Source organism: Athene noctua, chromosome 1, assembly GCF_965140245.1.
Source record: "Athene noctua chromosome 1, bAthNoc1.hap1.1, whole genome shotgun sequence".
Taxonomy (NCBI): Eukaryota; Metazoa; Chordata; class Aves; order Strigiformes; family Strigidae; genus Athene; species Athene noctua.
The window spans coordinates 73,247,015-73,262,206 of NC_134037.1; the positions used below are offsets into that span (position 1 = coordinate 73,247,015).

General features: G+C 43.4%; 2 protein-coding genes across 3 annotated transcripts in view; both read right to left on the minus strand.

Moving 5' to 3' along the window:
* Positions 1 to 8,667, minus strand: part of MTHFD1L (methylenetetrahydrofolate dehydrogenase (NADP+ dependent) 1 like) — a 157,486-nt gene extending 148,819 nt beyond the window's left edge. Inside the window, exons 1-6 of the mRNA XM_074896561.1 lie at positions 8,509 to 8,667; positions 7,249 to 7,333; positions 4,401 to 4,451; positions 4,266 to 4,319; positions 1,526 to 1,650; positions 324 to 424 (exon numbers count right to left, since the gene is read on the minus strand). Coding sequence (XP_074752662.1) covers positions 324 to 424; positions 1,526 to 1,650; positions 4,266 to 4,319; positions 4,401 to 4,451; positions 7,249 to 7,333; positions 8,509 to 8,624 — 532 coding nt within the window. The 5' untranslated portion in view covers positions 8,625 to 8,667. The remainder of the gene's footprint in view (positions 1 to 323; positions 425 to 1,525; positions 1,651 to 4,265; positions 4,320 to 4,400; positions 4,452 to 7,248; positions 7,334 to 8,508) is intronic.
* A 230-nt stretch (positions 8,668 to 8,897) lies between these two features.
* PLEKHG1 (pleckstrin homology and RhoGEF domain containing G1) overlaps positions 8,898 to 15,192 on the minus strand; it is a 130,388-nt gene continuing 124,093 nt past the window's right edge. For both annotated transcript variants that reach the window (XM_074896564.1, XM_074896565.1), the window contains 2 exons: positions 13,111 to 14,785; positions 8,898 to 12,141 (listed from right to left, as the gene is read on the minus strand). In XM_074896564.1, the coding sequence (XP_074752665.1) occupies positions 11,042 to 12,141; positions 13,111 to 14,785 (2,775 nt within the window). In that variant the 3' untranslated portion in view covers positions 8,898 to 11,041. The remainder of the gene's footprint in view (positions 12,142 to 13,110; positions 14,786 to 15,192) is intronic.

Below are 15,192 nucleotides of genomic sequence, written 5' to 3' on the forward strand. Positions count from 1 at the left end.
AAGTGAAATCCTTAAGTGATGCCTATATTTTCAGTTTTGAAGACTCACATGTCTCGAGTGGCTTCAGTGAGATTAAACCTTTTGATGGCAAGTAATCCCTGCACAGTCTCCAAAATCTGTAGGACTGAGACCCATTTCTACAAATATTACATTCAGATCTCACTGAGGTTCCTCACTAGCAGGAGACAGATATATGTCAGGTGGGAAAACAACACTAACCAGAAAACACAACAAGGTGAGATTATATTTGTCTCAATCAGGACTGAAACAGAGTAAATTAGTTAGACTAAAATTAATGTAACAACTATGATAGAAGGTCTCACCTAAATCTTCAAGAAGCTCCATCACAGCACATACTGTAGGAGGAACCAGACAGTCACAGGCATCACCGCGTACCAAGCGTCCTAGGTTTACATCAGATAATCTGCAGAGGAAAAATATGGCAATTAAAAAAAAACTTTGTGTAACATAAATCCACAGTAACACGGCTAACAGCTAATCCCAAAACTAAACACTCTTTGTACAAGTGACTCCTTTGATAGTCATGTACTGTGGCTAATTTGTATCATCCCACATCACCCTTAGACAAACACCGAGCCTCAAGAGAGGCCACAAAAAGGATCTGTGAGTTGAAACAAGCAACACAAGCCCACCATACACAGGGAGCTCTTCACTCGTTGCAGTGGGCTGCTCAAAGCACATTGGACCAAAACACTTCAGTGACTGCAGTGGACCCAGATCAGCGCCACCAGGGCTAAGCTGAGCTGGAGGCAACACCTCCTCCTGGGCTCAGGCTGGCTTGCCTGGGGGACACTCGAGTGTTTCCACGCTGCACTGTGCTCTCTTTGATACACAAGGATGTGCTGAATTCTGTGTCAGTCTCCAGTACTCCAGGTAATGGAGTAACTAATTTGCAAGATTTTAAGATTTTTTTCCCCAACATGAAAAAAAAAAGGGAGTGGGGGTATGTAAGTCTACAGTTGAAAGAAGGCTGCAAGAGCAGCAAAATGGCAGCCCAGACACGTAAATTATGCCAGTGGCCTCTCCAAAGAGCAGTGCAACTCAAGACTGATTGGAAAGTTGTGCTAATGGGTCCAAGCTATTACATCCTACTCTCTCACTGCAAGAAAGTCTGCTGTAAGGAAGTTAAAACCTTCTCTGCAACTTTTCCATCAATCCTTCTTGTGAAAATTTTTGGATATGTGTTCTATACTTTGTGACTACCAGTTGTATTACCGAAGTACTGAAATACCTTAAGTATCATTAGTAAATCAGAACTTAATTTCTGAATTCTTTGAAAAGACCATCTGCTGAATATACAGTATACAAAGATTAAAAAGATAATGATGAAAATGACTGCAGCAAAAGACTTCTCATTGATTCAGAGGCATCATTTATCACTGCTCAATAGCACAGCTAGACACATTGACTGAGGAATCCATTAATGAAAAGCACAGGGGAAAATTGCTTTTACAGAGCCATCAGCCTCATGTCTGCTAATATTATTTCCCAGTGTTCCACTTACCCATCCACATCCTTCTCTGGTTTCACAGCGTTTAATACCTTACTGTTACATAAGCTTTCTGGGAGGTCAAGAGCAAGGCCCTGCACATTAGGATCCTCATTAAGTCTCATGATTTCATTGATAATCTAGGAAGTTAATAAAAAGCATTAAAGATCAGAACAACAGGCAAAGCATCATCTAATTAGAAAGGCATAGAACCTGTATTTTAAAACTACGTTACGGCCACCTTTGCTTTCCTCACATATTACTGCAACTTCTAAATGAAAAAACAATAACCTGCTTTCCTTGGTTTATATTTCCACGGCTTACCAAAATAAGCCACCCTGACTCTATTCTAAACATTTTGCAGAGCCAACACGTATTACGTGACATGACGCTGCCAAAAGCATTTTATCTTTCACCTTTCCAAATCTCAGCAAAAGCTCAACAACTGTAAAGGCTTCAGAAGATGCTTTTAGAAATAAGAAGCCTTGGTTAAAACATAGTTCAAAATAGGACAAGATCGCGTCCCAACACAGAACATGGACAAAAGGTTGTAATACCGGAAAAAACAATCATACAAGAAAAAATTCATTTTATTAAACCAACATATTTTGTTACCCACTTTCCTTCTCAAAACACGCTGATTCTAAGAGCTGACAGTCATGAAGAATTGTTATTTTGAAAAGGTACTGCACAAAAGTTTAGGAATTTCAAGTACTGAACCAGATGCAAGTTCAAATGTTTTATAATTGGTCGTAGTTGACATCTGAGACTGTACTACCTACCCTTGATTGCTTCATCTCTGAAGTGCAATGCTATTCTGCTGTGACTAGGAAGTATACAATGGAAAACATGCTGACACTTTCTCACGTGAGAAATGCCATGCGAGCACCTCTTTCCATCATATAAATAGGATCAGTGTGCAACCACCACAAAGCCATGTACTTTAACTGGATTAATATCCAACAGAAAATGATTATAAGATTTTTCTTTTTTTTTGCTAATATCATGCCTTTCTAAAATGCTTTTAATGTAAACTGATATTACCCAAACAGTTGATATGCAATCAATATTAAGCTAGGGAAATTTGGTAGGGGTTAGGTCAGCTCCAACTCTGAACCAACAGAACATGCTACATTCATGTTGACAAAGATTATGCAAGCATGTGACTAGTATAGAAATGCCCAGTTAGTTGGCTGACTTCTGAGACAGAAACAGGCATACATATTAAAACCTTGAGCCATTTGACAGCAACAGGGCTGGTATACATTCTAAAATAAAGTAAGGATGAGTGTACACCTGAATATGGATGTGAAAACATCCACATTTTGCTTAAAAAAACCTTGAGATTCTACAAAATGTTGGGGGCCTACACAGCAATTAAAGGCAACATAGTTCATAAACAGCCTCAATCGAATGAAGTTTGAACTATATACCCGCTTCCTGGGAAAATAATTCAGTTCTGTATTTTCATTGCATTTTACTTGCATTCAGCTTGCCATCATCACAGCATTTAAAATACTGACAACTCATGCAGGGTAAAGCAATCTTGTATTAACTTGCCTGTACACAGGCAGTTATGGCAGAACACAAAGTGCATGGTACTGAAATTCCTCCCACCTTCCCAAACCAGAGAATACAAGCTAGCACATGGACTTTAACAGATGAAAAAATCCTTTGTCGTAGGGAGTAATCAGGAGAGTAAGCAAATCTTTATGAACTTTATTGAAAGTAACTTTCTTCAAATAACAAAAATACCCCACTTTTCTCTTTACATACACAGCTCAGCTGCTTCCTGAGATACTACTTCAAAGTAACAGCAACTAGTGCTGCATACTCATTATACTTTACCTATTTCCTACTGTGTTACTCAACAGATAAAATGAATTTAACAACAGCAAAGTGTATTTGATTTTCATTTCAAAAGCCCACCCTTCTTAAACAGGTAGCTGACTATTCAATCATCCACAAAACTGGACTCCTAAAAATCTTCACACTAAGCTCCTCTCAACATATCTGAAAGCTGTTTTTGAGATTACACTGCAAGTCAGTAACTTTTTAAAAACAAAGCGTACCAAACACAAACAGTACATAAAACCCACAAGTCTGCAGGATTATCAAACTCACCAAGCACAAGGAGGCCAGCTGAGAACGGTGGCATATTTTTACTACACATTCCCTTTTTACTTTCAGATGCCTCAGGATCCTGTATATTAATATGGTTTGCTATATTTAAAACATACTTGATACCAGTGCTGTGCCTCCAACCTAATGACTTTGACAAGGCAAGAATTTAGCCCTCTAGTGATTTGGGGTGGATGATGTTTTTAATACATATTTTAAGCATTACGACATCAATAAACAGGCAGATAAATTCAACTCCCTCCCCCTCTAAATCAATTAATTTTTCATTTCCCTGATTAACTTGGGCAAGAATCAAGTGCAGTCACAAGAGAACTGTGGGAGATGGGATACCCGTGCTAGTATGAGGGATCACTGCAGTTAAATACCAGACATGAAAACAAAACATTACTCTGCTGATTCTGCTTCACCTTGCTGGGGACAGCTGACAAGCCCATTAATTCCCTTTTTACTCACATGTGCCAATAGGGGGATAATAAGTGCTACTTGAACTAAGGCAGTCCCAATCCTAATTTGGGTTAACAGAGGTCAGTCAAACTAATAATGATTGTCAGCAATAAGTATAAGTTTATGACAAAAGTGGAAAAAGGAAGAGTGCTTCAGGTACTGCAGTTACCTCATCCTTGCTGCTGCCTTCAGGGAGACAGATGTGAATAACACGTAGACCAACCTGCCAAAAGAAAATAAATACTTACAGTTACCAAAGGCAAGTAGCTCATGATTAATAACAAGTGTACTGGGTAAAGCTTACCTCTTCGGCAAAGTTCTTGTTTATTTCTTGAATCAAATTATCATTATGTGCCTTAGGGAACAAAACAGAAACTATGTTTTAAAATAATAAATTTACATTTAAAAATGCAAATGCACTAATGCACAGGTCTATGAAAGAAACATATAGAGGATGTTTGTGTCTACTAGTATTCAAACAGATAAAAAGCCTAGCAATTTAAGAAAGAGAAGGGCATCGAGTAAATTTATTTTGGTTTGGTTTAAGTGTGTGTTGATATTAGCTTGGCTTTTATAGACAAGAGGAGCCATTTCCTTAACGTAAATTCACCATATAAGAAAGGTACCGGTCTGTATCTGAAGATACCATTCTCCACCCAGTCACGTAACAAGGATAAAATAGGCAGCAGCAGCACTTGCATTTCCCGCCATGTCCCCGTACCACCTAACAACACCGGTTTGCCTTACCAAGAATGAGGCGAATCATTATCATCATATATTACAGCGAGTCTGTCAATACAGAAGCAAGAGAAGTTATCAGCTCCTCCCAATTGCCAGCAGGCACCTGCACTAGGACAGAAGCATCTCCTGGGAAGATTTACCTGGGAGACCATCTCACCCAGGAACTGTTCTCCCTGAGGTCTCTATACTTATATGCACCATATATATTAAAATATTTAATCATAATAATTACAATTGAATTTTACTCTTCAAGTTACTCCTGAACTTTAGGAGGCTCTTCAAATATTTTCATATATTGTAACAATAAAACTGAGAATTCGATATCCAGAACTAGAAACCTCCTACTAACAGATCAGTGAAAGTTCCACACTCAAAAATGTTAGTGGCCTCATAACAAAATTAATAAAACACTTCTCACAGCTATATGATTATATATAAAACCTGTTTTCCAACCCAGAAAACAGGACCAAAACAAATAATTTTAAAGAAGTTTGTTACAATTTCATGAACATGTTCTACATAGCTTTTTCCACAAGACTCAGTGCCAGTGACTTCCCGTCAAGAGTTGAGCTGCTTATTTCCTGGTTAGCTGCCAGCGCTGGCTTCGACTGTCACTACCATCACCCAAAATTATTTTGGTTCAAGCCCTTAATTTACCAACCTGTTAATCCCAAATGGTTGAAGACAGCTGACAATGAAAAAAAAGAGAATGGCAACTCCTCAGAGCATGAGGGCTTGGCCTCCACCCCCCAGCTCCCTCCCCCAGCCCAGCTCTGCCTACATCCCTGGTGCCACCCTACCAGTCTCCCACTCCCCAAATCTGGCAGGTGGGGGTGAGGGGCAGCACAGAGGCTGCTCCATTGAGAACACATGTGGAGCTCACACTGTGGCGAGAGAAGAAGAGATGGGACTAAGGTCAGCTCAGCAGCGTCTCCCCTGTGCCAGTAAACCTGGAACTGTGTCCTCACACGGACATGATAACACCAGGACTGCTGGAGAGGTTTAACTGGGATGGAGCCACCAGCGGTACCACCTGTAATTTACCTGCTCCTGTGGCACCTCCCCCTCCTTACACAATGCTCCCTCCCACCCTAACAATGTCCCTTCCCATGTGCCAGCATAAAACACTCATGGCCCCGCAGAAAACCAGACTCAGGGACTAGCGTGGCTAAACAGAAGCCTCCCCAGATGCCTCCAGCCCAGAGTGGATCAATCAAGGTCATGGTGCAACTGGATGGAGACAAGACAGGAGTGAGAAACAACAGGTCACTGCTTTTCTAGCAGTCCTTAAACTTATAGCCTTAGAGGACTATTTGAAAACACTTAACAGCAATTACCCAGAGAGTGTAAGAGATGGGAGAGCTTGTTCACTCAGCCTCTCTAGAAAATCTACTGAAATAAAGCTGGTGCATTATTTCTTAGATTCACTAGCACTACTTCAAAAGTATTTAGAGTTACTCAGAGCTACAGGGTCAAAGATTCAGTGTGTGTCGACTCAAAACCAACAGGACCATCCTAGGAAACAGGACAAAAATGTTTCTGACTTCACAGCTCTGGGTCCCACTCTGAATGACAAACATCCCCAGTTTCTTGGCCCAAAGCTGATGAAATCTGAAGAGGAACATCTCTCAAGTATGCAGGTAAAGCAAACCTCATCTATGAGTTTGTTTGCCTGTTTCAAAGATAGAAGCACTACTGGGACGGGAAGGAAAGCTCTCCACAGGTTAGTAATACAAGAGCTCTCCCTTACTACACAATTGCTTCACCTTAGAAAGTGCGGCGACTTCGAAAGGATACTGACATTTTACACAGCCCATTTATTTCACACAGGCCCTTTCGAGCTGACTGGGACTTTTCAGCATGGTTTCCCTCTCCTTAGGACAGCAGTAATGCAGTCATAAGCTACAGCTGCCCAAAGGCAACAAAGGCTGGCAGGAAGCAGCAGGGTCTTTCTTTAACCACGGCAATGTTATTTCAGGGGTGGAAGGTGAAGGGAGGTCCATGTTTTCAGGCACGTAAACTTTTTTTTCAGGACTGCAACAAAAGCTTCTAGCTAAGCAAAGGCTGAGAAAAACTTAAGTATGTCAACTTAGACAACCCGTGAGAAAAGGCGATCCTGTACTCACAACATGGAAGAAGACAGTGTCAGCAAAGGGAGGAAGGGCTAAAATCGCTCCCTTCCTCTGCAAACCTCTCCCACAGCCTGAAGTTTACTGTGGCTGTTTCAGGCCTGGAGAAGGGCTTATGAGACTGGGATTCCTCCCTCCATCTGCAGTTTGGTGGCATTACCTCCTCCTATTGCTCTGCTCGAATAAAAGTTACTTTCTGCGTCATACGGTTCTGAAGTTTTAGACAAGCAACGATACAGAAGGGGATCTCTCACAGCCAGTGAGCATACAAACACACTTTACCTGAATAATGGCAAGTGTTGGCTCAAGCCGAGGGTTTTCTCTCTTAAGAGAGGCCAAGGATTTCTTTGCATTCTCGGTGATTTTACTGCAACACAATAATAATGGACAAATGTTTAGCAAAATAACATCAGCCAGCAGAAACCTGTTAGTCAGCAATATGGAATAAATGCCTAGGCACATACACTTTTAATCACCAAAACTGCTTATGCATGTAAACTGTGAAGGCTGTCAGTCAGCAGGCCAGTACAGAAAGCCTTCACAGACCGAAACACTTTTGTTTTACAGCTTTGTGCATCATTGCTCCAACATGCCCAAAACTTTATAGCCAGCTTATGCCATTTCATGAGAAGGCTTGTCCAGCCCCACCACGGGAAGCACAGTGGCAGGGAACCACTACCCTCAGCCCTCGGCTCAGGTGGGTCCTTCATGTCCATACCCCTGGCCCAGGTGGTGACAGAAGCCTTTACACCTGGGACCGCTACAGCTTAGCACAGGCATCACCAGCACCAACAGTGGCAACCCTAACACTTCTTGTGGATGCTATTCAAAACTGTGGGCAGCAGGGAGACAGAAGGAGCTCTGTTTGCCACCCTGCTTCTTGGAAAAACCAGTGGCAGCCAGGCACCGGGAATGCCTTCTGGAAAAATTTTCTGGTTAAGTGGCTGCTGGCTCTCCTCTGTTACCTTCTGCACATGCAGATGATACTTACCCAGCAAGGGAAGGAGGAGACCCCCTGAAAGATGTGTCTGTCTGTCTCTCCCCCACACGCAGACTAACAGAGAGGAAAACCCAGCCTAAAGCTGGGTTTTGCTACCTCATACCCTCCCCCTTGCAGAAGCCAAATGCCAATTCAGGTCAATGCCGTGGCAGACAAACTGTCTCAGATGACGGGGGGGGGGGCGCACACACACACACACACGTTTTCCAGGCACACACATCCTCACCTGCACTACCGCCACGTCTCTACTCGCCCTCAAAATGCCGTCACACAAAAACCACAAGAAAAAAAAAAAAAAAAGAAAAAAAAAAAAAGGGCGGGGGGGGGGGCGGGACGGACACACGGACACGGGACGGGGGTACACATTTTACCACGCGGTCGCCTCCCCTCCCCGGCAGGGCATCACGCACTCACCCACCCCCCGCTGCAAAATCCCAACCCGACGCACCCAGCGAGGAAACATCCTCTTTCCAAAATCCCCTTTACCACCATCACCACCCCCCCCCGGTTGCATCAGCCGCCTCCCCACGTGCGCCTCTTACCGCGCCGCCGCCGTCTCGGTGCCCCCCGGCTGCCGCCCGCACAACCGGCGGCTCGGCGGCCGCGGCACGGCGGGCAGCACCGGAGCCAGGCAGCGCCGCAGCACCGCGGTCCTCATAGCTCCGGTGGGCTACGGCAGCAAGCAGGCAGCACCGGGGACGGGGCGGGGAACGGGGAGAGGGGGAGGGCGGTGCTCTGCACCGCCCTCCCCCTCTCCCCGTTCCCCGCCCCGTCCCCGGTGCTGTCGACTTTTCGCTTCCGCCTGCCTGCCAGAAAAGAAACATCACCAAAAAACCCCAAATCACCCCCAAGCATCACCTACGACCGACAAAAACCACCATCTCCCCCCCTCCATCGCCCTCAATAAACGGAACTCCAAAGCTTTTGCATACTCAACGTTTATTAAAAATAGTATGAAATGGTCCCTGGGAGAAGTTACACGCTAGTAGAAGTCCCTTTTTCTGCTTGTTGGTTTAACGGGGGGGGTATTTCCCCCCCGCTCCCAACCCTATTGATTGCATGAGATGGGAGTTAAGCGACGTTCCCCTAGCTGTTTAACCAAATGTAGACGTGCGCGGGTGAAGCACTGATTTAACTTCTATTCGTATTTACAACACTTTACAAGCTATATTAAATAAATACAGGCTCTGCTACACTTCGGCGTCTTAAATATGTACAACATTATTTCTCACTCAGATTCTACTAGATAGAGGCGGGTCCTATCACAGTGGATATGCTGACTGTAACAAGTATCCCTGTGGTACGAGCTAGTAAGTACCATGACCAACCAGCCCGCAAAAAGAACGATTTCTAGCCAACGCAAGATAACGTGCGGCAAATAATTTAATCCGTTCTAACAAATTCAAGTCCTTAAATCTTAGTCTGCAAGTAATTAGCTGTACACTGACAACTTCAGGTTTTCCTCACAGTAACCACTGTATAGTAAATTGTCAGCTGTTCCAGAAGTACAGTGCTCTGTAGCTGAGGGGAGTGTTATGTGGTTAGTAAAAATAGTATTTCAATGCAACTCCTTTATTTATTGATATGTTTTACTTGGTACTGGCTTTATCCATGAAATCCGAAGAATTTAAGCACCAAAAAAGAACAACAGTCACACAAGATGATCAGCGTAGACGTGTTCAGGCTTTCCTTTACGTACAATATTTTCAAGTAACAGAATCCAAAGCCGTGCAACAAAGGTTACAAAGGGGAGTAAGTGTGCATTGTATTGGAAAGCCTGTTCTTGTTCTAAATGGCAGCATTTATTCTACACATTATATGCAAAAGAATGGAATGTATTCTCATTTTTTAAGCTACTTCTATTGTACATAAATTGGATTAGAATCAGCCCTGCCTGGTTTGCAAAATACATATTTTACCTCTCTCTGCCTGGAAGGGTCACTACCTACTACAGGAAACACATTCCCCCGGGGAAGGCAGCTTGTCAGTCAGCCGGCAGTATCACTGCAGCACCCTATGGGCCAAACGTGCCTCATGATTAGTATTTCACGCAAGCATCTAGCCAAGCCTCATTCTCTCTTGGGATTGTGGACTTTGGGACTTGAACAGGCCCTGCAGGCCACTCCGTATAAAACACAGCTACTTTGCAAACTCATGCACAGTGGCTTTCAGCTGCTGGGTTCTGAGCTACAAGGTACTCAAATTTTGCCTGCAGGTCACAAACACCACCACCACTGGAGGTACCAAACCTGGTCTACTCATCTTCACAAGCAGCAAAGCTCCCCTTCTACTGCCCAAAACATCCTCCAGGCAAGGACTGCATTATGTCCACAGGTTCACACAAAAAGCTGCCACTGCTCATCCTCTGCTTGCCGTGAGTTACAGTCAGTACAAGAGGCTTCAGACACAGAGCTACCACAGTCTGACATCTCTCACAAGCACTAGGACTGGGTTTTGTTTAAAACGTAAGAAGCCTGTTCTAAAGTAATGTAGCATATGCGTTGGTCCCACAGACTTGGAAACTGTCTGATGAAAAGTAACGTGCAAAAAGTATGTGTGATTGCACATGTAGCATGTTGATGCAATTACCAGAACCCTGCTCAGAAATCTGCAGAGTCATGGGAGTAGCTGCTCAGCTAAATGCTCCCATACATATTCAGAGGAATCACGTGGGTATTTTGGACACAGAACGCTGGTCACCAACTCAAAAGCCCAAATACAAAGGTTTCCACACGATAAAGTGGTTTAAGAATCAAATGGCATCACACCTGGTTCGATGGTAAGAATCAAAAGGTATCATCACACCTAACAAGGGAAGAAATGCAAAGGTTAAACAGGAGATGAGAAGTCCACCTGCACTATGGCGTGAGACACCAGACAGCGCACACATGGCCTTTTTCACTTCCAGAATTCTAAACCATTTAAAAAAAGAGATACATTTCACATCTATTTACAATATTACTGTGATACAATGCCTGATGGTGTAATATTATGGACATACATGATGCCAGTACTGATTGTCCTAGGATATACTCTGTCATGATAAGGCAGTACAGCTAGAAATTACTGAAAGCATCAAGCAAAGCTACTTGAACTGAGACACTGAAACTTTTCCCTTAAAGACTGGACAATATTCTGCTGATTAGGAGATGGTACTCTCCACAGGTAGTCGTTCAGTTTATCCGAATCGTTATATGCAGTCAGATACGGGGTAAGTGCGTGTTTGCTGCCGGCAGGCTTTGCAGGAGTACAAGAGACAGTTTTGCCACAGAGTGTTTCAGAAGGAGCAGCATCTGCATGACACAGTTTAGGATCCGATTTCCTTGTTTGGTTCCGAAAAGTCTCCAAGTCAGATCCCTCATCTTCAGATTTTATTTCAACATAGTCATCATCATCCCCTTCTTCTTCAGTATCTTTGAAATTCGAAAAATAGTTCTGGGTGGCCATTTGTGCCGTCAGAGGGGAGGCCCTGTTCACTCTCAGGACCTTTTGAGAATCCTGCAGAATCATATCTGAACAGTTTTCAGTGATCTGCTTTCTCATATCAGGCCCCGTACATCCTGAAGCAATACCCGGCGTTTGATGGCTGTTGAATCGGAAGGTCCTGTTCGAATGGAGCTTTTTCCTGTCCGTTTCATTAGGATATACTATTGATTCTCCAGACCTGTTGACCACAATTGAGGAAGATGACTGTGACCTGCTGTATGCCTGTGGTTTCACATTGCTTATTCTTCTCCCAAGGGAATTATAGATGTGATCTTGGTGTAAATTTTCTTTGTTCGGCTGGCTTATAATGGCACTCCACCTCTGCGCCGGGACATGCAAACGGTTAGAAATCTGAAGGGAAGGCACCGAGCCAGCTGATGGCAACTGCCTTGAATTGCTTTTTGTTCCGGCTTCTGCATACGAGATCTTGGACTTTGAGTCTTGGGATTCAGGCCATGGAGAGAAGTCAGCAAGCTCACCGTTACTGTACGTAGAATGCAAAAGCCAATCTTCTGCTCTTGAGCAGTCACTGGCAGCCTGGGAACGGGGAGGAGATGCAGCCACAGGCGTGGAAAACCTCCCAGATGATGGCTCCTGAGGAGGGGCCCAGGCTTCCTTTTGAACCTTAGGTGAACTTTCTCTAAAGACAATTTGGTCATAAAGCTGGGAATATTCAGCTATTCTGGCACCTAGAAAGGAGAGAGAATTAAATTAGCAGAGGCAATCAATCCATTCAAATGTGTCATGTGAAAATTTTAAAATCTAAAAAACTTAAAAATCTCAAAATGCTTTTTATTGGTCAAGAGAAAAGTTTACAGCTGTGTCAGTATCTTCAGCCTCAACGGGAAACAACAGAGGCTGGAAAAGCCATGCACTGCATTGCATTTCAGTACATTGTATTAAGAAAAAGAAGCATAAAATATCTTGCAACACTGAACAGTCATGCCGGATGCAATGTAGCACATAGTTCCAATCATACACTGCTTGTTTCATGTTAAAATGGAAAAGAACATTTTGAAAATAGCCTGGTAAATAAGATATTTAGGGACTTTTATAAATATCACAAGAAGGCAAGAATGACATTCTAATCTGTGGAGTCCACTGGCTCCATTCTTCCATTTGTTTCACTTGACCACGGACAAAAATAGTTTCAAATCTGTTGCCTATCCACGTCTTTACACATTCATTAGATAAAGCATGACTACCAGCTCTTTCTTATCTGACCCCATTCCTTAGGCTTATAGGCATGATGTGGATGGTACCTGAGCAAATGCACATGACTTGTTAGGAGGTGAACCTACCTGAAAATACACCTTTTAGGCAAACTCTGAAGATCACACTATTAAAGGAAATAACTGCTTTTCTGTAAAGAGGCCAATAGAGCTTCAGGCATGATTTCTATTTTCAGCCTCAGCTGAATTGATCTTTCCTGAGACTACCCACTATTTCTTCCCATTTTATCAAGTAACGACAAGAACTGAGATATAAAGCACTATTCACGTTAGAAGCAGTCACCAAGAACTCATTTCAGTAGTAACATAGGAAATAAAATACTCAACTAACAAGGTATAGAAAATTAATAATCTTCCATTTTAGTACACAAATTTCACTAAAAGTTACTAAAGAAATATATCGGTGTAGAAATACTTTTAACATACCAATAGCAGGACCTCCTTGTTTCTTCTCCTCCAGAATAGCAGCAAGATCTTTGTGTTTCAGTTTCTGTTGTCTGCTAGCTGGCTGTTCCTGCTCTGGACTTTTAACTTTCAAAAGCTGGTTAGCCTTCTTAATTTTTTGACTGTACTGCCTTGCCATCATAAAAACTCTGTTTTTCGTTTTATCCACAACAGCCAAGTCATTTTCCATGCCCTCTGCATGTGCGTTGGACAGAACACTATTGGCAGATTCGTACGGGCTATCTACAAAAGGCATCTCACTGGAGAAGGAAGACCTGTTCAGACTCACAAAAGAGTTCTCCTTGCATGGTGTAGTGTCTTCAAGCCGGAGATTAGCCTCACTTATGGTGGCAGCCCTGGGCTTCACAGTTTTAGGGAAAATAGGAGTTTCCGGCAGAGACAGAGTAGACAGCGAGTACTCTACATCTTTACTCAGTTCAGGTGTACTACCAGCATGCAGCCTTTCCTGTATATCATCTTTACAAACAGGAAAGGCTGCAAGGAGACGGTCTCTTGTCTTTTCCTCATTCTTCTTGATGTAGTTCTCCAGGTCATTCCAAATCTCGTCTACTTCCTCCGAGAGTTTATCTGCTGCAGACTTATGGGACAGTGAATCTGAGTTGGAGGAGCTATCTACTAAGCTCAAATAGTCATTGTCAACAGGAACACGATGGTAAGGACTTTCATCTTCACTGAACTGGAGACTCTCTTCAGAAACAAACTGCCGTAGATTGTCACAACGTGCAAAGTCTTTTTCCAGGCCCAGAAAACTTCTCCTTTTAGAGCATTTTAAGGGGTCACATTTAAAATTCAATAGCGCTGTTTCTGGAAGCACTATAGTGTCATAGATGTTGTCTTCAACGATCCTGAGCTCATCCAAACTTGAAGTAGGTGCTTCTCTACTGAGTAGCATCTCATCCCTACTTGCATGAATGGAGGCCCTGTTTTGATTTGCTGTCCTCTTTTTGGAGGGTGAATCTAAGATGCTTTTGTTATCAGCCTCGTAGAGAGAGTCTCTAGCAGATCTCTGGGGACCACGGTCTGCCTCCTCCCTTCTTGTCAGACCCATCAGCTTTAAGTCTTTATAGCTTATATTATCATAAACATGTTCAATATCATCGATGGTCAGCTCCTCTGAAGATTCAGGATATACATTCATATCACTCACCTCTGCTCTCTTCGCTTCCCTTCGAGAACCTCGCTCCCCTATTTTATACCTTGCACTGGCTGGACGTGTGTTACTTTCACCAGCACTACTGGCTCGCCTAACAATTTTGTGGCGAGTGGGGCTGGAAGTCTCATTTTGATGCACTACACCCAAATGCCAGCTGCATGGACGCCCAGAAGAACCCCTCCTTTCTCCACCCACAGCTGAACTAGCGTTGGATGTAGACACTGATGGTACAAACATCTGATAATCATCTTCGTCATCTTCATTCTCATAAGGTGGACGCCGGCTGGGAAACAATGCCTGCCTGATCTGATGGTCAGTCCAGATGTTTCTGAGAGATGTACCTCCCCCCAGGATATTCATGATTAGTGAGTTGCTCTGGGGTGTACTGAATGGTCTAGGCGACGGTGGCTGTCCGGCTGCGCTCGAAAATGGGAGACTAGTATTCAACTGGATTGACTCTTCATCTGAAGGGTCCTTGGAGCTCTGTGGAGATTTGAAACACACAGGTAACATTAGCCTATCCCCTGCGATAGTACAGCAATTCCCTCCATTCATAGAATTGCCATAGCACCAGCGTGTCCCACAGTATGGAGTCAGGTGGACATGGGCAGGGCGAGCAGGCTTCTTGCTAGGGAGCCAGGGAGGCAAGGTGGGAATGCCAGACTGCTTGGCCTCCTAATCTTTACCATAACTCCGTGTTCCCTCCTGGTGTTTAATAACATCTTACTTCAAATACAAGACATTGGCTTATGTTAATGCATGAGTAATTAAAGGCAAATTTGTTTGGCAGGAGTTAGATTAAAGCTTTTATGCTAACTCTGCAGTTTCACAGTTGGATTAAGCTGATCTGACTCTGGGTTTGTGCCAAAAGTTTTGTTCTCCTCCCTTTC